Below are 24,845 nucleotides of genomic sequence, written 5' to 3'. Positions count from 1 at the left end.
TTTAGATTCTTATTTTGAAAATACGTCTGGGCATCCCATCCTGCTCAGAATAAGAGTCATAGCCATGGCCTGCAAGCCTTTGTGTATTCAGGCCTCTGCAGCTTCTCCAGGTTCATTTACTACTGCCCTCTCTCTCACCTGCTGTCTCTGGGCACATTTTTTCTGTTCCTCCATTGTGTCATGGGTGTGCCCACTGCCCTGGTTTTGCTCTTGTTCCTTCCTCACAGTGAAACTCTTGTGGAGAGCTGCATAGCTTCTTACCTCTCTCAGACACCTATCTAAAATTACAGGTTCCTTTTTCTTGCCTGCATTTTCTGTCTCCCTTTTCCTATTTTATATCATACTCCTTTATTTTAAGGTACATATTTTTCCACATTATAATATCTCTAAAACTGGGGTGTCTTAGATTCAGTGGTATCTTATAATGTTAATCGACAATGTTTTTTCTTACCTAGTGGTGTGGAAAATTTGGCTGCTTCTTAAAATTGATGTTGATCTTGTTCCTTTTCTCCATAGCACGTCTCACCATTTGATATGATGTTTATTTTTTTTATTGTCTAGTTATTGATAGTAACTAGAATTAAGATTCTGTTAGGGAAAGGACTTTGTTTTGTTCACTCTTGTGTCTTCAATACTTAAGACAGATTCTGGTACATAATTGATACTCAGTAACCGGTTCCTGAAAAAAATTGGATGAATAAATGAAATATTATATCTAGTTACAGTGATTATTTATACTGTGTTAAGATGTGGATAGATATTATCCATGTATGAGTTATATAATTTATGTGCATAATGGTGTTAATCACATACTCAGTTTGGATACACATGTGGTCTGTGTTATGTGGGCAAGACTTTTTCACAGATTATCTGTGGCCTTCTCCAGTGCAATGGTGAATGCTTCTTATTCCAGTAGATCCTAGCTGGTAAAAAATTTTTTTTTGAAGTGTACTAGTATCATTTCTCATATAAATGTAGTTTATATGATAGTATTAACTGATTTGCTTAACTGCTTTACTCAGAGGTTGTACCAGTTAGGACGCAGTTGGCTGCAGGTAACAGAAACCCAACACAAATTAGCCTAACCAATGAGGAGGTAGATGACATAACATAAGAAGTCCAGAGGTAGAGTGGCTGGTAGGCATGTTATGTCAGAGGAAGACTATTTATCATTTCTTTTGTATCCTTTTCCATTATTCCTTAACTTTTTAAGGAACTTTTTCATTGTAATTCTAGACTAGATTTTCTCCAATGAGAATGATAGCTGAGAAAGGTTGTATAATTCTCTACACTGGAAATCTTTTTTTTTTTTTAAGATTTTATTTATTTATTTGAGAGAGAGGGAGAGTGGGAGAGAGAGAGCACGGGATGGGGGAGGGTTAGAGGGAGAAGCAGACTCTTCACTGAGCTGAGTGGGGAGCCCGATACGGTGCTTGATCCTGGGACTCCCGCCTAACCAACTGAGCCACCCAGGCGCCCTCTATACTGGAAATCTTGAAAAACATTTTATTTCAGTGATTTGTTTTTATTTCTCCTCTCCCTTTTCCCCCTTTCCTCTTTAATTTTTAGCAGCCTCAATTCTTTTGAAAGTTAAGTATATCAGCATTACTAAAAGTTCAGAAAGTGAGGAAGAAGTAGATCACTCATGATCCTATACCCTAACAAATACCCTTAATAATTTATGTGTTCACTCTTTTCTCTTTTTTTATATGTGTATTGCTTTTTACATAGTGAAAGTCATTGTGTACATTTAATGTTACTTTTTTTAAACTTTGTGCAAAAAATATATTTAATTTTTATAGATTATATTTCTGTACTCCCCACATGCCTATAAAATCTTCATAATGATCTTTTCTGTGGCTCCAAAACATTTACTCAAATATTATATATTTAACCCAGAAGTCCTTAGTGGTGGTGTGCTCACAGTATAATTTTGAATACTAGAAACTTTGGCAGCATAACTGGAGAGATTAAGACAAAGACAGTGAGCCCCAGGATCTGATGTAAAAGGTGCTGTTGGAGTTGTACGTCACGAATGTCCTACTTTGTCATCGCTTCTCTTCATTTGTGAGGTGGTTTTACTAAAATTTTAACCAGAAAATAACACTTTAAGGTGGGTGAGTGATATTTAAATAGTTACTGTATTGTTGCAGATACTGTATTACCTTCCAAAATGAGCATTTCTTAAAAGAAGAAGAGCAGTACTTAAATGTTTTAATTTTACCAAATTGGCCCTGAAGAGAAGAGGTAGTGGCACTGTTGCTTTGAACCAAAGAAATACTTGGGTCTTATTGAGTGCTAGTTGCTGTTCATGACATTCTAAAAAATGACAGTTAGATTTAATTCATCTCAGTAGTTCTTCTTAGTAGGGGCGCCTGGGTGGCTCAATCATTAAGCGTCTGCCTTTGGCTCAGGTCATGGTCCCAGGGTCCTGGGATCGAGCCCCACATCGGGCTCCCTGCTCCGCGGGGAGCCTGCTTCTCCCTCTCCCACGCCCCCTGCTTGTGTTCCCTCTCTCGCTGTGTCTCTCTCTGTCAAATAAATAAATATAATCTTAAAAAAAAAAAAAAGATGTTCATAGAGAACCTGGTACTAAACCAATTTAAAAAAAAAATAGTTCTTCTTAGTAATATATGCCATTTATTGAGTACCCACCATTTGTCAGGCATCCTGCTTAGACCTTTAAAGTTTATTAGCTTAATCCTAACAATTTAAGGTGTACTTATTATTTCCTTTCTACAAATGAAGAAACAAACTCAGAAGGATTAAGTGACTAGCCCGAGGTCCCATAGCTACAAAATGGCCCATTTAGTTCAGTGTGACTTCAGAGCCTCATATTTTCTCTTAAAAAAAAAAAGTGCTGAAATTACAAATACTTTCTTGAGAAGATAGTGTTGTAGTAATCAAACAATTAGTGGAGAAAGAGCTATAACTAAAATGTTTCAGCTTTACTCATTTTATTTTATTTTTATGTTTTTGAAAGATTTTATTTATTTATTAGAGAGAGAGAAAGAGCACGAGAGTAGGATGAGGGGCAGAGGGAGAAGCAGACTCCCCGCTGAGCAAGGAGCCCGATGCAGGACTCAATCCCGGGACTCCGGGATCATGACCTGAGCCAAAGGGAGATGCTTAACTGACTGAGCCACCCAGGCACTGCCCCCTGTTTTTTTTATTTTAAAGGTGACACCCAGAATGTTTTAATGAAGAGCATATAAAACATTCTGGTATGCACGTGTCATCCCCAGGAAGGTGGCTTTGAAGAACCAATACTTCTGATTATATACTAAACTGACTAATTTAGGAGACTGATGGAATATGGATGGTAGGACAGATTAATGGAGAGGGATGTTGTAGAGTCACAGAAATACTTGGATTGATTATTTTAGAGTCAGAATGGATTGCAAAGCTCCCAAAGTGTGGGAAGCATCAGCTTTGCTTACTAAGAATTTGGGAAAAGTAGGTGTTATACTACTTATTCACAGACCTACTTGTCAGTTCATTCAACAGATATTTACAGGGTTCCCCCTCATGTGCCAGGCATCAGGTTAGGCAGTGGGGATACAGTAGTGAATACAGCAGAATCCTTATCTTCATGGAGCAGAAGCAGACAGTAAACAATAAGTATGACAGGTCTTGATAAATGCTCTGGATTGGGGAGGGGGTGTCAGATTAGATGGAGTGATCCATGAAGTCCTCTTTTGTAACATTTGAGCAGAACCCTGAGTGATAGGAAGGAGTGAGCCCTGCAGCTCTCTAGAGTCCAGACAGAAGGTAACAGCAAGTGCCAAGACTGAGGCAGGAGTGTGCTCGGAGGATGTAAGGAAGGAAGGAGGCCAGTATGGCTGGATCAGGACAAATGAGGACAGCAATGGTAGTAAAGAGATTTGAGGTGTGCTAAGGATTGTGGAATTTATCCTTGGTATGGTCGTCAACCACGGGAGGGTTTTGAGCAGGAGAGTGACATGTCATTTACGTTTTTCAGCCCTCATTCTGGCTGCTATGTGGGTAACAGACTATAGGAAGGCAAGAGTGGAAGGCTGTTGCAGAGCCCACGTGAAATGTGTCGGTGGCCCGGGCCAGGGTGATGGCTGTTAAGGGTTAAGACATGGTTGGATTCAGATGTATTTTGAGAGTGGATCTTAACAGGGTGCGCTGATGAATCAGACGTGAGGTATGAGGAAATGAGAATTCCGGGACTCCAGGGCTTTGGCTTGGGTAGCTGGAAGAATGGAAATGCCACAGGAATAATATTTTATTTTATAAACATGGGCTCTTCCTCCAGATTACCTAGGTTTTAGTTCCTGCTGTGTCTTTGATTGCCTGGGTGACTTTCAATAAGGTGCTTTAACTGCCTGGATTTGAGTCCCAGCTGTGCTATTAAGTACATTTCTGACCTTGGGCAGGCCACTTTAATTTTATCGTGCCTTAATTTTCTCATCTGTAAAATAGCTATTATAGTAGCATCTACCTCGTATGGTTATTATGAGGGCTAAATGGGTTAAGAATGTAGAGTGCTTAGAACAGTGCCTGGTGCTAAGTAAGTTCTCAGTAAATTCCGACAGAAGTTATTATTATATGAACAGTTATCTGTTTTATTAATGCTACCACTATCCCTAGAACCTTAAGCAATGTTTGGCAGCTGATAGGTGCCCAGATACTTCTTTTGTGAGTAAACAAGGAGACGAATGAACTGATAAATGGCAGCCCTTCCCTTCATAGCACATGCCCCTATGTTCCCTATTTTATTTAAGCCCTTTCAGCCTTCTGGGGTTTTTTTCCTCTGACTTTAGTGAGAGTGGGTCCAGCTTGCTGGGTTTTTTTGTTTTTCTTTTTCGCTAAGCAGTTAACTTATTAAGCCATACTTGATGGATATTGACTAAACTTACGGTGGTAATCCATTCATTATATATGCATATATCAAATCATCATATCATACACCTCAAACTTATACATAATGTGTCAATTATATCAATAAAACTGGCAAAAAATGTGTTTTCATTTAAAAAAAATGAAAAAAAAAACTCCATACTTCACTTCCACATTTATTTGCAGTTTTATTTTTCTTTTAAAACATATGTAGGTACATATTGGGGCTTATTCACTCTGTTTCTTTGATAAAACCGTTTGTTTTTTGTGAGGCTGTTTGTTTTCTTGCCACGGAGTGTGCTGCCCTTTATGCTTTCTGTGTTTTAGTGATGAAGGGTTCTAGCAAAGCCTGGCAGTGATTGTTCTCTTAATACTCCTGCTCCTGATTGAGGCTCACATTTCTCTTAGGAAGCCTTGGACAGTACTTAAATGTTAATAAAAGACAATTCTAAGAATTCCTCTTTATTTTTACGTTCTACTACTTTGCGTGCTGTTTGGTTATTTATTCTACTAGTTATTATATGCTTTTTTCTGTTTTCCTGTGATATGGTGAGAGTTTCTTTGATCATAGTTTATGAGGAAATTAGAAGAGTAACAGGGAAAGGTTAAGATTTAAACAATCATGCAGTAGCTTCCAAAGTAGTCGGCTTCCCTTTCCTGCTTTTGTGCTTCTCCCTATTGCCTGGATCTGGTCTCTCAGATTAGGCCAGCTATCTGCTCCTTCTATTCTCCCTGAGATATAGATGTGGAGGGAAAGTGTGAAGATGAAGGTCAAATGTGGTTATAATATTAATAGGAATGTAGATTGTGAATACAGATTGAAAATCTGTTGCTACAGATAAAGAAAAAAACGATCTTAGTTGAAATTTAGATAGTATCTCTATCTTTAAGAGGAGAAAATTGAAGCACATTGGATAGAAGGTCACAGACTATGTTGGATGGGGACTAGAACTTAGTTTTTACATTTCTGGTAAGTAAGTATTCAATTTTTCACTGGAATATTAGATTTTCACTTGGAGTTCATTTGCAGTGGGCTGAGATCATCTAAGATTATAACATTAGGAAACGTGAGTTATATAGAAACATTGCCAAGAGTATACAAAAAAATTCCATTAGTTGATGTTAAAAATAAACTTTTTTTTTCTCTTTTGTGATCTGAGTGGTGGTGGGAACAGAGCTTGTTGCTTAAAGTAGTCATGCAGGTAGTAGATTATCCCAGCATCAAAGAGAAGGACGTAAATGTATAACTGATTGGCAACATGAGTGGCTACTGTCCCTAAGATTACAGTGGCCACTCTTGAACTCACAGAGGGTGTTTAAAATTACTTAAGAGTTGCAGGACCCACTGTTGGCATTTATTGTCAAATAGAAGATCACAGATGAGAGGCGTGGGGAGGAATCTACTTTCCTAGCCAACTTTAAGGTGAAAAGCTGAGTTCCCACCTGAACTAATACTGAAACTCTGCCTTCCTCCCAAGGTTGTTGTGAGGATTTAATGATTTTTTTTTTTTTGTTATGAAAGCAGTTTGCAAATAAAGTGCTCTTTCACATAAGAGGAGCAGCATTTAAAAACTCATTTTCATACTTAAAAATCCTTTATTGGCACTGTTACAAAGAAAATAAGATATTTGATCTATTTCCGATTTTTCATGCATTGTTTAATAGTATTTATTTCTTAATAGCAGTTGTTGTTTCTTTTCCTAGAAGCCAATATGTAACATTACATGTTATTTCATTCTAGGGGGCTCGGGTTGGCAGAATAGATGCTTTTGTTCAGAGCTTGGACAAAAATTTTATGGTTCCGGTAGGTGGCGCTATAATTGCTGGCTTTAATGATTCCTTCATTCAGGAAATCAGCAAGATGTATCCAGGTAAATAAATCAGTTGCTCTACAGAAAAAATAACTAACAAACAAAAATCCATTTGTACTAGGCTACTATAATAAATCTTAATTTCTAAAGGTTTTTTCCCCCTTACTGAATGTTAACTTTATCTTATTTCAGGAAGAGCTTCAGCTTCACCTTCTTTAGATGTCCTTATTACTTTATTATCACTTGGATCAAATGGCTATAAGAAGCTATTAAAAGAAAGAAAGGTAAGCTTTCCCTTCAGGTGTAAAATAATACCCTTGACTAAAATTATTCCAAATTATTGGTGTTTTTGCCTTTTGGTTTGCCACTTTGAGAGTATAGATAGCTAGTGTGGTCCTAGGGGATTTACTTTGATCTGGAATCACTCCAGTTGGTTTTCAATTAATCATTGTCTCCTGTGTGTTCAGATATTGTGAGGGATCTTGGGCAGGTGAGTTTGCTTTTTTTTTTTTTTTTTGAGAAACTTCTACATAGAGATTCTTACTAGTTTAGTAAGATTCAGTTCATGTATCACTTAAAGATAGAGGGTCTTGAGAGACAAATGGACAAGTTTTTTCTTTCTGTTTTTGGAAGTCTGAAGACTTGTATAGGTGTGAGATGTCAGTCACAGGAGGAAGAACGGTCAGAAGTTGGTCAGCTTCTCATTCTAAAATAATAAATTCATCCCTTGTCATTACTGGAATGCTGAACTCATTGATTATGTTGGCTGTGAAAAGAAATGAAAACTGGACTTTGTCTCCAACACTAAAAACTGGCTTAATTAATTCAGGACAACTCCAAAATTGTAGACAGAGACAGTGTTGGCAGGGCGGGTCCGACTAAAATGTTTTATTCATCTCCCACCTGGGAGAGCTAGAGGCTCCTGGTACAGTGTTTGTATCTGTGTAAGTTTCTAACATTTAGTAGCAATTAAAGTCCCCTAGATTTATAATAGTACTTTATGTATTTTAAGATATTTTACATGTATTATCTGATAGATCCTCTCAACAGCTTTATGAATATGTAACAGAAGTTGAAAAGTTTTGTTCCCTAGTTTCCTCTAGTCACCCTATTCCCTCCACCAGTTCAGTCCATAGGAAAGTAATTGCTTACTTTGTGTTATGAGGACATCTCTTAAGATTTACGTGATGTAGGAAAAGAGGCTGAACATCAGTCTTTAGGAAATGCACCTGAAAACCAGGGAGATACCACTACACACCTAGTAGAAGGGCTAATATAAAGAAAACTGACAGTACTGAATGCTGGCAAAGATCTCAAGCAAGTAGAGAATTCTCAGACATTGCTGGTAAGAACACAAATGGTACAGTAACTTTGGAAAACACTTTTGCAGTTTTCATAAAGTTAAACATATGCTCACCATATAAACTAGTGATTCCACTCCTAGCTATTTACTCAAGGGAAATGAAAATTTATGTCTGTACAAAAACCTATACATGAATGTTTATAGTGATTTTATTCATAATTGCCAAACCCTGGAAACAACTCAAATGTCCATCATCTGGTGTATAAACAAACTGTGGTACATATATACTCAGCAATAAAAAGGAACAAATTACTGATATAAGCAACAAAATAGTGGCTCTCAAATGCATTATACTAAATGAAATAAGCCAGACTCAAAGGGCTACATATTGTATGGTTTCATTTATATGCCACCCCGGAAAAGGCAAAAAATATCAGGACAGAGAAAAGATCAGTGGTTTCCAGAGTCATGGGTTGAGGGAGGGGACTCATGGGATGGGAAAATGGTCTATATCTTGATAGTGGGAGTAGTTTCATAACTGTATGTTTGTCCGAATTCATGGAAGTGGGCCCCTAAAAACTGGGCCTCTGAAATTTTGCTATATGTAAATTATGCCCCAATAAACCTAACAAAGATTTTCAAATGATTAGAATAAAACTCCAGTTTGATAAACTCCCAAAGGTAGTCATCGTGGTCATAGATTGTTGTAGCTAAGAGAAGACCTCAATAAATCCTCCAAGGAACCTTTTTTCCATATGACAGATGAAGCCTGATTATAGATGAGCAAAACTATCATGGGTTTATATTGTTTATATGAGAGTTTAGTTGTATTAGATGCCAGTGGACCTTAGCTCTCCTATAGCTGGTTGTTTTACTGTGGAAAAGATACTTGAACTCACAGATTTTTTTGTCAGGTGTTTCCATTATCCTCATTTTTACAGGGAATGGAAGGATAGAGAAGTAACATATATGAGGTAAATTGTGGGACCTGGGTTTAAAGCTAGGCAATTGGGCCTCTGATCCTCTGTCTTAACCTCTAAACTCTTCTGCTTTTCTCTTACATGGATAAATAGTCTAGCCTGGTAGCTATGTAGTTATCTTATATAGCTATAAATCTGAAGACCTAGGTCTACTAATACCCAAAGGCGGCAAAAACAATGAATAAATTTAGTGATCCTGGCCAAAAAAGCTCAGTTATATTTTAGAAAGGATATAAGCCATTTGCTTGTGCAGAATCACTGTTGTTGGGAACAGCCCCTCCCTGACTCCAGGTGATCCTACTGAGACTATCAATCACAGCCTCCCGTCCTGCTTTGCTCAGAGGAGTGGGCATGTGATCTGGCTAGCGTGGTTCACAGGTGGGCATGTGGAGGTGGAGTCCTTCCAGCAGGTCTGATAGATCCTTTAGAGAGCGAGAGGGTTTGCTGCTTTGCAGATAGTAAACTACTCAGCTGCCATATTTCTGGTCATGCCAAGAAAGCCTTCCTGGGACTCGAGAATATGAGAGGGAAAATGGAACTAAGAGTCATTTGAGTCTCTGGATCCAGCCATGTCTGCTTGTAGACTTGGCTGTGAGATGAACCAACAAATTCCCTTTTCCGTTAAACTAGAGTATCTGGGGCACTTGGGTGGCTCAGTCGGTTAAGCGTCTGCCTTCGGCTCAGGTCATGATCCCAGGGTCCTGGGATCCAGCCCTGCGTCGGGCTCCCTGCTCAGCGGGGAGTCTGCTTCTCCCTCTCCCGCTCCCCCTGCTTGTGTTCCCTCTCTCACTGTGTTGCTCTCTGTCAAATAAATAAAATCTTTAAAAAAAAAATAAACTAGATTTCTAACACTGATACTTTTGATTTCTCTTACACCCTTGAGCCCTTTGTAATGTTTCCCAACATTCATTTCCTCCTTTCCACTTCTGCTGCTACCACCCTAACTCCGGCCCTTACCATATCACAGCTGGATGCTTACAGTAATTGACCAATTCTTCTCCCGAGCCCCAGTCTTAGTCTACTCTAATTTGCTATGTTATAGCGGAGTGCCAGATTAATATTTTAAAGTTCTTCAAGTTATTCTGCTTTGGGTTCTGGTTGCCTGCAAGACAAAGTCCATATTCCTTAGCCTGCCATCATGATCCTTTATAGTCTGGTCTCACATTACTTTGGCAGTATTGGACCTTGCTCTGCTTGTTCATTTATTCAGACAAAGAAATGTTTATGCATAGGCCCTAAAGTAAATTCACAAATGAGACTCACATAGTCTCTACCATCATGGAAATTATAGTCGGGGGAAATCTAGGTATTAAATAAACAATTATAAATCTGTTTGGCATTATGAAAGGACAAGCAGGACGTATGGGAGCGTGTAGCACCTAAGCCAGCCAGTTCTGGCAGGGTTGGGGAAGGCCGCCCTGAGGAAGCGACATCTGTTCTATAGAAGTACAACTCGTCCATTTATTAGACTCCTATGGAGTCATCATAAGCTAGAAGGGGTGGCCAAAATAACTGTCGAACTCTTAAAGGGTATTTTAGACTAAGTCTAGAAAGCAAAGTACTATGCCAGTTATTGGAGAGTCTGTTCCAGATCACTTCATCAAATTGGCTTTCCTTTAGCTAAATTCAGAGTCAGGAAGTCTGGAGTGGGGTTCAAACAACTGCATTTGTGACAAACTTCCATGATGAATCTGATGCACGTCCTAGTTTGAAACCCATTGTTTTGTGGGCACACAGGTCACTTGTATGTATAACAGAAACTTGGAGAAGAAACAACAATGTCCTAGCATTTTAACACATAGGTAGATAATATTTTATGGAGTTTGAGACAGACTGCATAAATATCCCAAATATCAAAGCTTAATAATATAACTTGTTAAAAAAATAATAATAATATAACTTGTTATCTGATCTTTTCAATTATCCTAGTTATAGTCTTTTCTTATATTGTTGCTGCTCTTTACCTTTCAATGATCCCTCTGCAGATTTTTGGAATATATAATAGCTCTGATAAGACTATGACATAAAGTTTTAAGTTAGACATTTAAAGATTATTCTTTATAATGTAGATAGAAACTTTAAAACTTTTTATATGCTGTTATTATCATATCAAGCAAGTGTACTATTCAGTATTTCCTATTTCTGTTCTTCTTGAATTGAAACTATATATGATAACTAATAATAGTGTATATTTGCTCTAATAAACTACTGTAGGTCTTGAGAGTGATTTTGTAGTTAAATTTATTTAACTAGCAAATTAAGCTGGTTATCTGAGTGCATGCCCTTCAAAATCACCATCAGGTGTCTGAAATGAAGCTTGGTCCTTGCTTATGGGTAGTCTGGGAGGCTAGGGTCCGCCTTGGAGTTTGCATTCATACCTCTGTTCTTCATGTCCTTTGCTTGATATAGTAGATCTCATCAGATGTTTGTTGAAGGAACTAATGGAAGGTATTTGGGAACACCTAGGTTTAGTTTTGTATAGTCATCTCTTATTTTACACAGAATGAGTATCTTTCTGGAAAATTAGAAAGCAAATTAACTTTTTGATACTGACTTACATGATGAATTAGATGTTCTCATAGAAATATTTCTCTATATGGTTATAGTTGGAAATTTGTGAAAAGAAGTGAGTTAAAATGGTGATGACCTGTTGTGTGTAACAGGTACTATACTTCTGGGAGTAGGTCTTCCTCTCTAGCAGGTACTCCTCTTCCAAAATAATTTCCTTACCTTAGGATTTAGGACTTGATTTTAGGGGTGCTCTGTTGGAATCTAAGAATTTCCGTGATGCCATAGTTCTTCTGATTTTTTATATTTAGGTTTTGACTTTAAATTTTTCAGCTACTTTTAGAGGATTCCAGACTTCATGCATGTGTACATTTTGCTTAGCATGAAAAAGAAAATCCACCTGCTTTGGGAATGACCTGTAGGAATATGTACCTTAACTGGTAAATAGATCCAGCAGGTAGCCTAGCTTTGCTTCTCATTGGGACTTTGTTCATCATTGTATAAATATTTTATGGGCCAGATTTTATGTTCTAGTGATATTTATGAATTGGATGGCTCCATCTCAGATGTCAAGAGGTAACCTCTCTTTGTAACATCCAGAACTTTGTTCTTTTCCTTTTATCTAGATGGAGTAGAGTAGTATTCACAGGGATAGGACAAGAATAGGATTATAGCTACAGGGTATTAACATGTGTCTGTAAGAGTCCTGCCAGCTAATGTTAGTTATTATTTTTTAGTTATTTTTTTAAAAAGGTTTATTTATTTATTAGAGAGAGAGCGTGCAAGTGTGAGGTGGGGGGCAGAGGACAGGGAGAGAGAATCCAAGCAGACTGTGCACTGAGCGCAGAGCCCTATGTGGGGCTCGATCTCATGGCCCTGAGATCATGACCTGAGCCAAAACCAAGAGTTGGACGCTCCACCGACTGCGCCACCCGGACACCCCACTAATGTTAGTTATTTTAACCTGAAAACTCTTTTAGGACGGAACAGTAGGTGGGTGGAAAGTGAGCATTTTTATGAATGTTTGTTGTGTGCCAGGAGCTCTGTGGGGTTTATTACACTCATTATTTCATGTACTACTTAAAGCAAGTTTATGAGGTAGGTATTATCCCCATTTTACAGATGAAATTGAGGCTCAGAGGTGTTAAGTACTTATCCAGAGAGCACAAAAAGTGCCAGAGCTGCCACTGTCTGATTAGGTCTGTGTGATTCTAAAGCCTCTGCGCTTCATGTCTCACCACTCTCTTCTCGATGCTTCCAGTCACTCATCCATCATTGAGGGAGTGCTTTCCCGCTCTGGGCTGGGCACTGGAGCCATAAAAATGCTGATCTCATGACCCTTTATTCTTAGCTACTGGAGGTATGTAAAACCCCAAAGGCTCTAATATATTAATTGGTTTTATTTAAAATTCGTTGTATAGACTTTACTTAGAGACTACCTGAAGTAATCTTCAAAGTAGTAAAGTGCTCCTTTGAGAACTCTGTCATTGTAAGTGAATAAAAGTTTACTCTTTAACAACTTCATTCAACAAGCAGATCTTTTCATTGAAAAATGTGGATGTCCTCGATAAACCGTAATTGCATATATGCGGCATAAATATTGTTTTTTTATTGGATTTGTTGCAGAAGTAAGGGCCTCTTTTGTTTAAATGGACTTGCTCTTGAACTGTGAAAATTTAATCGTGATAGTTTATCGGTTCAGCTCTGGAGAAGCTGAGGTAAAGCTATTTTGCTTCAGCCAGAGCTATTTATATACCATCACTGAGAGCTCCTTTTTATATTATCGGTGTTATTGCGTACTAAAAAAGGAGTGTTAAAAGAAAACTTAGGATTTTTTTTTTTTTAATTCTGTGCCCTTATTCATCACAATGATATTTTTAGAGGTTATTTCATCTAGTATATCTCTTCAGAAAAGGCTTTATCTTTTCACAGTAGAGGCAGACAAGAACTCAGCTTGAAGCCATTCCTTCTCAAGCCTTCTTTTTTGAAGGGTGAAAGGATCAGAGAGAGTGGAACTGTGTGTGTGAATTGAGCCTCTGCCCTTCGCCCCTTCCCGATTCACACATCTTCACTGAGGGGAGAAATGGCCATGAATTTAACTGAAGAGGCCTTTAAGAAAAGGGGTTAAAATTTAAGACACCATTTCTATGAGTTTCTCTCTGCAAAAAGAAAGATCAGTCTTAGAAGTTTCTCCTCACTTCTCTTTGCTTCTGGAGAAGGCCATCATTCTGCTTAGCTTTCCTTTTAGAAGAGTGCTTTGCTGAACAGGGCAAGCAGGTAATCATTCATTGTTGCAAATAGCTGCTGAATTGGACAAGTGCAGAAGAGGAATGACAGCGGATGGCTGCTCCAGCGGCTAGCATCTGTTAGCTGAGGCTCTGGGAGACAAGCTAAGTTCTAGAAGAACATCAGACATACAGCCTCAAACACTGTCCTATGACAAAGCTAAGTTTGGAAACATGAGGAGATTTGCCGCCCTAAAAGTGGAGTTGTTGAATCTCAACAAAAGCGTGGCATTTCAGGCCTGGCTGTGGGGCCTCGACAGAAGGGTTTTTGGAGGCCGTGCTTTAGCCTGAGATGCCCGGCCTGCTGAGGATGCCTGGGTCCTGTCAGCTGGTCGCAGAGCCACGTGTCTGCGCATACGGGCCTCGCGTGTGTGGAGCTGTACCCACAGTCTCCTGTCCGTCTGCCCTTTCATGCCATGGTGGACGTGTTAGACCACTTGGTCTGTTTCCCTTTTGATTTATTACTGACCTGCCAAGACGTATTATGATAATTTGCGAAGTTCTCTTTTCATCTGCTCTTGTAACATGCAACAGTGTGTTTCAGAAAACATGATACATAAGACATTTTCCCTCAAAATTTAGTGAATCACGCACATTTGGGGGTTATGGGGAAGGAGAGGCTAAATGTTGGGCGTTACGACTGCAGATCAGTTTGTGAGAGGTAATGCTTCGTGTAATTCAGCGTCCCTTCCATTAACATCTTGAACTATGGCGTGAAGTTTTGTATTTTTACTCTAGAAATATAGCTGACATTAGCATTCAGGTATGCAGTTCCGTTTATCTCTGGTGAAGAATCTTTTAAAATTAAGTTAAATACAGCACAAAAGACATAGAAAGTCGATACTATTTCATTTCTTTTAAGTAAGATCTTTCTATATACATTTGCTTTGGGTGCTTATAAATTTCTCCCTTTACAGAAGTATTTTATAATAAATGTCAGTTATAGATTTAACTGTGGCAAAAAAATAGTGCAGGTTTTGTAGTATCTTTAATATATCAGGAAAAAACTGCTTAGCTAAGTAGTAGTGTAGGAAATAGTGGTACAGTCTCCTAAATGATATTTTTTAAATGTAGTGATATTAATGGGGGAGCATTTAGGGCCTTAAGCTGTCAAATATCGTAGGATTCAGTATATTGTGCATTAAGATATTTAAGCTTCTTTGCTTATTGGATTACCTCTCATAACCCTTCACACAGAGTATTTGCAGAAGGATGTGAACTTGACTCACAAATATTTTCTTTTTTGTCTAATTACTCCCATACTAGTGATATGTAAGATTTAGTTACCTTAGCATTATGTTTGTAGTCTAAAGATATTAGCTGCAGTTAAAACTGAATTCTAGTGGCATTAGGAAGTGATTGCTAGAACCGGTTAAAACTGATTTGTTATTAGAAATGGAATATTAGGAAAATCTCAGTTTTTTAATAGCCATGTGTGCATCAGTAAGTTTAAAAGCACCCTCTAGGGGTGTTACTAAGGAAACATTTCCTCTTTTTTTGGAAATAGCTAACTATATATTATATAACTGGTATAACTATATATTTTTTCAGGCCAGAGTATAAAATATACCATGTTGACAAGGGTAAAAATGTTTGTGGTCTTAAGTAGACTCATTAATAATTAACAAACTTGGTAGGCTTTTCTTCTTCTTAATCTTAACAAAAGAAGGATTTAGTAGGATCAGACTATCTAACCTTTACCTTAGAGAAAACGGAAGCAGTTTTTGTGGCCTTTGAAGTAGAAATATCATTCCCTACTGTCTTTACTTGGGTCCAACTCTGTTGGCCATTGGCTCTTTGGTGTATCTTTAGAGTTTTATGTGTTTGGACTATGACTTGGAGGAGGTCAGTGCAAATGGGCTTCTTCAGGAAAGACTTATTTGGGCAGATTTTTATTTTAACACTTTATAAAGAGCTTACTAGAAGAAAGTATAATTTTAGGTCAAACAGTTGCCAATTTAATATTTATTTACAATATTTTATAAACTTTGTTAAACTGCTTACATACATGTGCACATGTATGTAATATTTTTATTGTATTTTCTACTATTAGATATACATTATTTTCCAGAGTAGGACCAAGAATACAACTTTTCATTTTTAGTTGCTATATTCTTTTGAGTTGAGGGAATTGTTAATTTTGAGTTTGTGCAATTTAAAGGAAATACATTTTAAACTACTTTTTCCTAAGTTACTTACATATGAAAAGTCTGGCACATTTTTTCTTGGTGTTTGGAAAACAGTAGTGAAGAACACCAAGTCCCTGCTTTCAAGTTTTCCTTTGAATAGGTAGTCACAGTGAGTACTCGTTTAAGCAAGTAAATGAGGTAATTTCAGATTGTGATAAGTATAGTGGAGAACCCAGAATATGTAGTGGTTGGAGGGAGATTGGGAGTACATTAGTAGGGAAGTCATGAAGGGAGGTCCCATGGAATGTTGCTGGAGAAGAGCTATCTGAGTTCAGGGGAAGCAGGCATGAAGGTTCTGGCGCTAGAAGGAGCTTGGCGTGTTCAGCAGTTGGAAAGGAGGCTGATGTGGCCAGTGCTGTCCTAAATGTGGGGGTGACAGTTGCCCAGTTGGCTCTGTTGGCCGCGCTATTCATTTGGGGCCTTCTAGGTAATCCTTACAAAGGGGAGTCAGTCGTCGGGAGGGACATGGTCTGCATTATGCTTTTCAGAGACTACTCAGGGCCTCTGCATGTAGAACAGATTGTAGAGGGGCAGGAAGGCTAGTAGAGAAATCGTTTAGAATCTTGGCCGTGGTCCAGGGAACAGGTTGATGGCTGCTTGGACTAGAGTGGTCGCCCTGGAGGTTCTGAAAAGAGGATGGATTTGTGATAGATACATAATAGCCCCCAGGCAGGAAATGTGCTATTCCTTTGCCTTCTTTACCTAAATCCTGTGGTTTCTGATAGTTGTGGCAGCTTCGAATCTCACTATATTGTGTCGTCAAAGGAAAGAATTGCTCCTAGAGCACGTAGATGTGTTAATTTACAGCACAGACATCACACCAGACGGATTTTGTCTTATTTAATCTGGCAGGTTGCAGTAAGCATTTATTTGATTTCCTTTAAATGTAACATTTTGTTGTTGCAGGAGATGTTTTCATACTTGTCCAGCCAACTAAAGAAGCTGTCAGAAAACTACAATGAAAGGCTGTTGCATACACCTCACAATCCCATATCTTTAGGTAATATATTTTTCTTAAGGAAAAAAAAATCAGTGCTTCTTAACCCTCCCCAGGGAGCTGGTATTTCTAGAAAGAGTATGGATTCTTTCTGGTTACAACGATGTTTCTAAATTCATTACAGTATTAATCTGGAAATTGAAAAAGTTTAGCCTTTAAGAATGCTTTAATGTATTTCTGAGATTAAAAGTATACACTGAAAAGAATCCAAATCAATATTAAGTATTATGATGCATATGCAGAAAATTATATTTTAACTCCTGCTTCTAACCAAAATAATAATAATTTAGTCACTAGTAAAGAACTCTATAAAAATTTTTAAAAAATTTCTACCAGTTAGCAAAACACCATAATATTAGAAATTAGATCTATATTGTTTTTAATGCTATGATTGTTTTCCTGAGTGCCTTTATGTTAGAGAACTCTGTATTTATGATAATTTCCTTTGTATAAGGACTATATATTTTTGTCACATAGTACAAGGGCTACTAAACAGGTTAATATGAATGTTGACTTTTATGCACTTAACTTTTTTTTTTTAAGATTTTATTTATTTATTTGACAGAGAGAGCGAGAGAGCACAAGCAGAGGAAACAGTAGAGGGAGAGGGAGAAGCAGGCTCCCCGCCAAGCAGGGAGCCGGATGCAGGGCTTGATCCCAGGACCCTGGGATTATGACCCGAGCCGAAGGCAGACGCTTAGCCATCTGAGCCACCCAGGTGCCCCTATGCATTTAACTTTTAAGTTTCATGATTATCCCTTCTGTGAATATGTACAGTATAACATGTTTCATATTTTATGTATATCTAAGGAAAGTAAGGAATCAATCACTTGTAACTGAAGCCTTTTTTAGGAATCGGCTTCCATGGAAAACCATTTACCACTGATATATAATAAAGCCCACCCTAGTGAGTCCTTTGCTGGTTTATAATCTATGTAGATGTTGTAGAAGATGATATGGTATGGTTTGAATCCCAATTCTGCCATGTACTAACCTCTCATCTCCTTTCCCCCATCTATAAAATGGAGATAATGATCCCTCACGTAGTTACAGAATGGTTGAGGGACACCTGGGTGGCTCAGTTGGTTAAGCGTTCGACTCTTGATTTCGGCTCAGGTCATGATATCAGGGTTGTGAGATCAAGCCCCAGGTCTGGCTCTGCACTCAGTGCAAAATCTTAAAAAAAAAAAAAAAGAACAGTTGAGATTGTAAAGTACCTAGTATGGTAAGTCAATCCTCAGGAGGTGGTAGCTAGTGGTGGTGGTGAGAATATAGTTTACCCACATAACCTCAGAAAGATAATTCTCATTTTCATGTGCAGAAGTTGATCTTACTTAGTCTTACATATATACTGAAAATATCCCACATTTTCATTTTATAAGGTCTTAAAACATGGTTGAATTTTAATAAACTGCCATATTGATCGTGTCAGTGTTCCATCTTTAATTGGAAAGTTCACTCTTTAGAAAGGTGAGAGGGAAATTCTGTTCTGGTTCTGAGTAGGTTACTTTGTATTAACATCTTTTTGTCTGATATGCAAACAGATCCTTACTATAATTTATTAAGTACATGAAAATGAAATCATGCCACTTGACAATGAATAAAAAGTAATGTCTCCATGCCAGTTACAAAAAGTATGTGATTCCTTTTGTCTGAGGTACTTAGAGTAGTCAGAATCCTAGAGACAGAAACTAGAATGGTTGTTGCCAGGGGGTCGGGGTAGGGGAGAGGAGAATGGAGAGTTATTGTTGAGTAGGTACAGTGTTTCAGTCTCGCAAGATGAAAAGAATTACGGGGATGGATGGTGGTAATGGTTGCACAACAGTGTGAATGTGTTTAATATCACTGAGCTGTACACCTAGAAATGGTTAAGATGGTAAATTTATGTTACGTGTATTTTAACACACACACAAAAGTAGGGTCTCCATCATTAAGTATTTATTTTTTGAGTGATTTTGTGCTGGTGAACCAAGGTACATTGGGATCCTTTTTTCTTTTTCAGCTGTGACACTTAAGACACTAGGTGAACACCAAGACAGAGCCATCACTCAGCTTGGCTCAATGCTTTTTACCAGACAGGTTTCTGGAGCCAGGTAGGTATGTGGGAAAGAGGCCTGGATTTATTTGGCTTTTCCAAAAAGTTAACTGTAATAAAGTGTTTTTTCCTGAACAGTTGTCCCCCAGGTATATGCTGAGCTTGAGAGTTCATCATGGGTGAGGAACGATGAGGTGGAGAGTGTGTAAGGCTGTGATGGCCCACCTGTGGAGGGCCCGCGCTTGAAGCAGTCTCAGAAGGATAGGGACCTTGTCTGTTTTCATGGACATACAGAAACAAAGTTTCATCACCTCTCTGTACAGATTTTTATCGTTATTTTCCTTTGTTCGATCATCTTCAGTGGTGTCACGTTGTGGTGCTAGAAATAAGTTGTCTTCATTACTAAATTCAGATGAAAACATTTTTAAGGAAAAGCCCATTTCCTGAACCAAAAAGTTATGCAATTCTTGTCTAAGTACTGCCTTTGAAAAATGTACTTTCTGCTCTTATATGTACATGGCTTAAAAATGAATTTCATTTTTCATTTTATATTTGATGAGGTCAGAGAAAAATGACTTGAAAAGAAATATCTTGCTCTAAGTACTCTTCTTTACGTGCCTCTATTAAAGAATTTCTGACTACCAGAGATTAGAGATTTCACATCAAAGGACAATTTTTTAAAAGAAAAAAAATCTTAGATTAATTCAGCTTTTACCTTGATGAACTATATCCATATACAGCGTAGTTTTGACGCTTCTAAAATGGTTTTCTTGGCCTTGCTTTTAGCGTTGCCACTATTTGTCTTTTTGTTTAGGTTGATTTGACTTTTTTTTTTTTAAAGTACTGTTAGAAATCTGCTTATATCAAGTATGCCAGAGAAATCAAGCTTAGAAACATGCACATGCCATTGCTGGGTATCACTGCTTACTGACCACCACTCCACTGTAAGCGGTCACGGAATTTTTGCTGGATCCTTGCTTTTAAAACCCTCCATTGCACAGCACAGATCAGATAGGTGTAATTTCAGCTTGTGGATTATTGGAGGCGATACACGGCAGTTAGTCAACGTGGTTTGACTTAAGAAATTTCAGTATCCCGTTGAAGGATATATGTGTGAAGTCAGATTCCATATATGTGAAGTCAGATTCCATATTTAGTACAAAAACAAATAATTTTCTTCTTTTTTCTCTGAAGAAGGTGCAAAGGTATTTGTGATTCCTAGAAGTTACAGCTCTTTAATGGAAGATAGTAAATGGTCACCTCCAGGCAGCACTCTTCTACGGAGAATAGCCGTGTATTGTGTAATTTTATTTTAAGGCTGCCACAGTCCGTTTTCGTAGGCCATGATTTATGGACTGTTTTTAAACTTCTTTATCAGTAGATCTAAAGCTTAGGAACACAGATAATCTGTTGTCTATGGGTGATATTCTATTAACATCACCAGACATAGTAAATCTTTTCTCTTTCAGGGTTGTGCCTCTTGGGTCTGTGCAAACCGTGAGTGGCCACACTTTCCGAGGCTTTATGTCACATGCAAATCATTACCCTTGCGCTTACCTCAATGCTGCAGCGGCCATCGGAATGAAGACACAGGATGTGGACTTGTTCATGAAGAGACTTGACAAGTGTTTAAAGACAGTGAGGAAAGAACAAAAGAAAGAGAGTAATGCATCTGGAGTTGACAATTACGACAAAACTGAAGATGTGGATATTGAAGAAATGGCTTTAAAACTAGATAATGTGCTTCTTGACACGTACCAGAATTCTTCATGACATGTGAATGGTTTCTTTTTGATCATTTGAGAGAAGTGATGAGGCTGCAGTACAAATAAGCAGTTTAAAGATAAGGCTTGCGGTTTCTGAATTGAGGATGTCATGGAGAATATTTGGTCAAGATACAGAATGTGGTCTGAGCTAGCCATTGGTGACTGTTACGTTTTTTTATTCTTAGACTGCCTCAATCATTATGATCCTTAACAGATAAAATACAATTAGGATTTTTCTAATTGTTAGAATATTTGTCAATTAAGCATTATGATTCAGATAATTCTTACTAATGTGACAGTAAAATTACTTCTAATTCTTTTTGAAATGTGTAAACTGCTTCCTCCTAACCATTCTCTACCATTCACAAATTACTTATGTTTCTGGTCACAGAGAATTTAGAATGATCTAGTGCTACTATTTACAAGAGGTTGATGTGTGTAAGTCACGGTCTGCCTGTGAAATGGACATTCCCCAGGGAAGCAGAGTCCAGGCGTAAGCTTTAGTTTTCACTCAGTAGCAGTGCTTCTCAACTGGGGATGATTTGCTTATATCGAAGCAACATCTGGGGACGTTTTTGGTGGTCACAGCTTGTGGAATGCTGTTGACATCTAGGGGTGGAGGCCAGGGGTGCTACTGCTCCACGACCTGCAGTGGACGAGACAACTTCCCAGAACAAAGCCCCAAATCTCAGTAGTACTGAGGTCGAGGAAGTACTACTCTGAACCAACTCCTCAAGTGAAGTTTCCCACAGCAACAGTAGTGCTTCAAAGAAGAAAGCTCTATAAATGTTATCAAATTGTACCACGTTAGATTCTTAAGTGATAACCAGGGTTACCCGTTCTAAACATGAGATTCTGTGGCCCTTGCGCATTTTTCCATTTGGGCCAGTGAAAACTTTATTCTACTGTTTTTGCTTTAAGCAGGCTCTGCATATCGGTTTGTTTAGGTGTTGTGCACAGCCGTTATCAAGAGTGGTTAACCTGGGTATTTTTGAACATATTTTTGCTAGGGAGGTGAAAATGTTGTAGTAGGCTAAACAGGTGTATTCCCGTCCTCCCCCCTCCCACATGCTCACTTTCTTAGTCTGGTATTCCAGACTTACCGGCTATAACAATTTTTGTTTGTTGCTTATTTTTAAGAAATAGACTAATGTCTCAAAGCCTGAGGAATTAGTGAAGCTTTTGAGTACACCAAAATGCCAAAGCCATATTTCTCAAGACGTGCTCGGTGGAGCGGTATTCCTGTGAGATGCTCAGGGGATAAAGTGTTCCATGGGCAGATCATTTTGGGCCTTCGTAAACCTGCCTGTTGGCATATTAAAGGCTCTGAGAATTCCTTGGAAACCTACTTAAATGTGTCCTTATCCAAAGGTGGAACCCTTTTTTCAATTAAATACTTACTGTGACATCCCACTGAACATGATTTTGAAAACACTGCAGTTGAGAATGCAGCCTTGGTTTCTGGGTTGTGTTTTTCCCTGTCGATTTGGTCGTGTAAACCATCTTACACATGAACTCAGACAGATAGCACTCCCATCAGTGTGTAAGTTAAAATACTCTGACACTAGCTTGACCACCTTGGACGTCGAGACCGTTGAGATAAAGTACTTAATTATCAATATTGTAAAAGTTACTTTTAAACTGTTGTATCTTTGGGGTTCCAATATTTTAGATATCTTTTTCTAATAGCTATAACAACACATTCCAGAGGAGTAAATCCTGGATTAAAAGGTGGTGTGGGGTTTTCTATGTGAATTTGGGACCGAGTTGTAGACCCGAGTCTGCCGGAGGGAACGGAGCGATGTTGCAGATGCTCAGTGCTGGTGGCGCAGCTTCCTGGACGCGGGGGCCAGGCCGGGTTTCTGGAACAAGTGATCTATACCGTGTGATCATCATTTAGCTTGAGAAGGCCGGAGCCGAGAGACCAGCAAATGTTTTCTCATCTGTAGTGTATCAGCAGTTCTTGGGCTTCAGCTGCTGAATAGATAATAATTCTAATTGAAGATAAATTACATGAACCCACATGTGAATGATAGATGTGTTGTAACATTTCATTCCTGGCGCATAAAATCAGCTGCAGTTTTATTATTCTTTCTTTTCAGGGGTTTTGGAATAACAGTGCTATTCCTGATGGTTTAAATTTGACCTTGAGGTCCTGGAATTCCTGAGTTTTTGAAGGGGTGCTGTAGATTCTGCACATTCAGGCTTGCCTTCGCTCCCACCCCAGGGTCGTTTTTGCTCACTCTCGCCCACTTCCACATATAAGTGTAAAAAAGTATGTATGTACAATTATTCATTTTAAATTGCTAATACCGATCGGTAAACCTCATAATTGGCCTTTGTTACCCTTGAACTATGGCAGAGGGGCAACGGGGCGATCCGGTTTCCAATCACAACTAAGATGACCTGTCTTTATGATCCAACTGCCCTTATTAAGGCTCTCAGGTAGAGTTTTGGAGTTTGGTTTTTAAAGTCATTGGACTGTGGTAGCCTTCCCAGAAAAGAAAATTGAGTAACACAAAATATTCTTTAGGTCACTACACAATGTGTTACTTATACGCACAGCAGGGAAAGGTATTTTAAAATCCAGCTCTCAGTTTGGCTCTTATGTCCTCTGTTGATGAATTCTCACTCTTATCAGGGAATGATATGTGATACCAGCCTCAGGAGCTCAGTGTTCAACCATAAATCTTTCTATTTAGCTTTTTGTATTAGTTGAATGAAGTTACAGAATGTGAATTATTGAATACAGTTTCTGTTCAGCTAATAGGCACTTGATACACAGAATGGTAAATTTAAATATAAATGAAGTTTTTTCTCATATTTCTCCCCAGCACATAACTTTCCTGTGGTTCTATTTCTGTGAGCACCCCATCATGACTGTCATCGGGCCTGAGCTATAGGCTGTGTTTTCATTTGTAGACTATATGCCTATGAGAGGCTTTAGTAAAATTTGAATGAAATAAAGACAGTTTTTTTAAACCAGTGATATTACTTTAATCTTGAAATTAATAGGTCATCGTGAGAGTAAAATTCTTGTGTCCTTTCAAAGAGGAGAATAGCCAACACTTGACAATAACTACAGCAAACTGGTGAGTCTCGTTCGTGTAACACTCAGAGAAAGGTTTTTGCATACGTACACGTTTGGTGCACACAAAGCTTGGGGTTTCTCCTCCCGTTTCCTAAGATGTCCTAATTTCTCCCAAGCCCTTAAATGATTTTGTTAGGTTTTACGTTCATGAGGTTGACTTTATATTGGAACGAAAAAATAATCTGTCTTGTCCTGGTCATCTCAGAAGTTAGGTACCCTCTGAATAATTTGATAAAAACTGTATATATGCTGTTAGCAGTTAAAAACAATTCCCGGAAGCAGCTTTTCCTCTCCTGTCACGTTGTGTTGATTCTGCAGCCGCGCTTAGTGTACAGGTCTTAGACCTCCCCACTGCGTCCCTCTGTGCCTTTCTTCTTGCTTTCCTGCTCCTTCGGCCGTATGGTGTGTACATGTGTCAGGTGATGAGTTCAGGGCTAATGAATATATCATTATAATATCCCATCTACTATTCAGGTCAATCTAAGGCCTTAGGCAAAATCTGGAAGTGTTTATACTGTTTTGTTTTATCAAGCGGTGTCAACTTGATCTTTTAGAGAAATGTGCAGAAAAGCTATGTTTCACTGTGTAATTGTGAGGGGACTCTACCTACTAGAATTGAAGCTGATGTCAGCCGGCTACTCTGTACGTTTTACCAAAAGAAAAAGATGTTTCAAAAAATATTTTTGGTGTAGACTGTTTAAAAATAAAAATGAATTATATAATTTATTACATGAAATAAATTTTTAATAAATCATTGACAGTGCGTTTCCTTATTTTACCTAATCATTGCTGCAGATAAAATCTGAAAGTACAGATAACGAACACCAAATTACTTGCTCATTTTTTGATTCAGTCATCAGTACCAATCAGCAAGAAAAGTCCTATTTACAATGGGAATCATGAATCACGGGGTTGGGGGCTAGTTTGTTGTTGTTGTTTAAAGATGAAGGAGATGACATTCCAGCAACATTTTGCAAAGGATCTGTTGACTATAGAAAGTTGGATGCATAGAAA

At 38.3% G+C, this 24,845-nt stretch overlaps 1 protein-coding gene across 1 annotated transcript in view; it reads left to right on the top strand.

The window, feature by feature from the left end:
* Window positions 1-24,521, top strand: part of SEPSECS (Sep (O-phosphoserine) tRNA:Sec (selenocysteine) tRNA synthase) — a 35,458-nt gene extending 10,937 nt beyond the window's left edge. The window contains exons 7-11 of the mRNA XM_032400114.1: window positions 6,608-6,737; window positions 6,870-6,961; window positions 16,849-16,942; window positions 18,942-19,032; window positions 20,444-24,521. Of these exons, the coding sequence (XP_032256005.1) occupies window positions 6,608-6,737; window positions 6,870-6,961; window positions 16,849-16,942; window positions 18,942-19,032; window positions 20,444-20,747 (711 nt within the window). The 3' untranslated portion in view covers window positions 20,748-24,521. The remainder of the gene's footprint in view (window positions 1-6,607; window positions 6,738-6,869; window positions 6,962-16,848; window positions 16,943-18,941; window positions 19,033-20,443) is intronic.
* Window positions 24,522-24,845: the final 324 nt, after the last annotated feature.

This window comes from Phoca vitulina, unplaced genomic scaffold (assembly GCF_004348235.1).
Source record: "Phoca vitulina isolate PV1807 unplaced genomic scaffold, GSC_HSeal_1.0 scaffold3, whole genome shotgun sequence".
Lineage (NCBI taxonomy): Eukaryota > Metazoa > Chordata > Mammalia > Carnivora > Phocidae > Phoca > Phoca vitulina.
The sequence above is the reverse complement of the archived record's forward strand: the minus strand, read 5'-3'. Positions and strand labels throughout refer to the sequence as shown.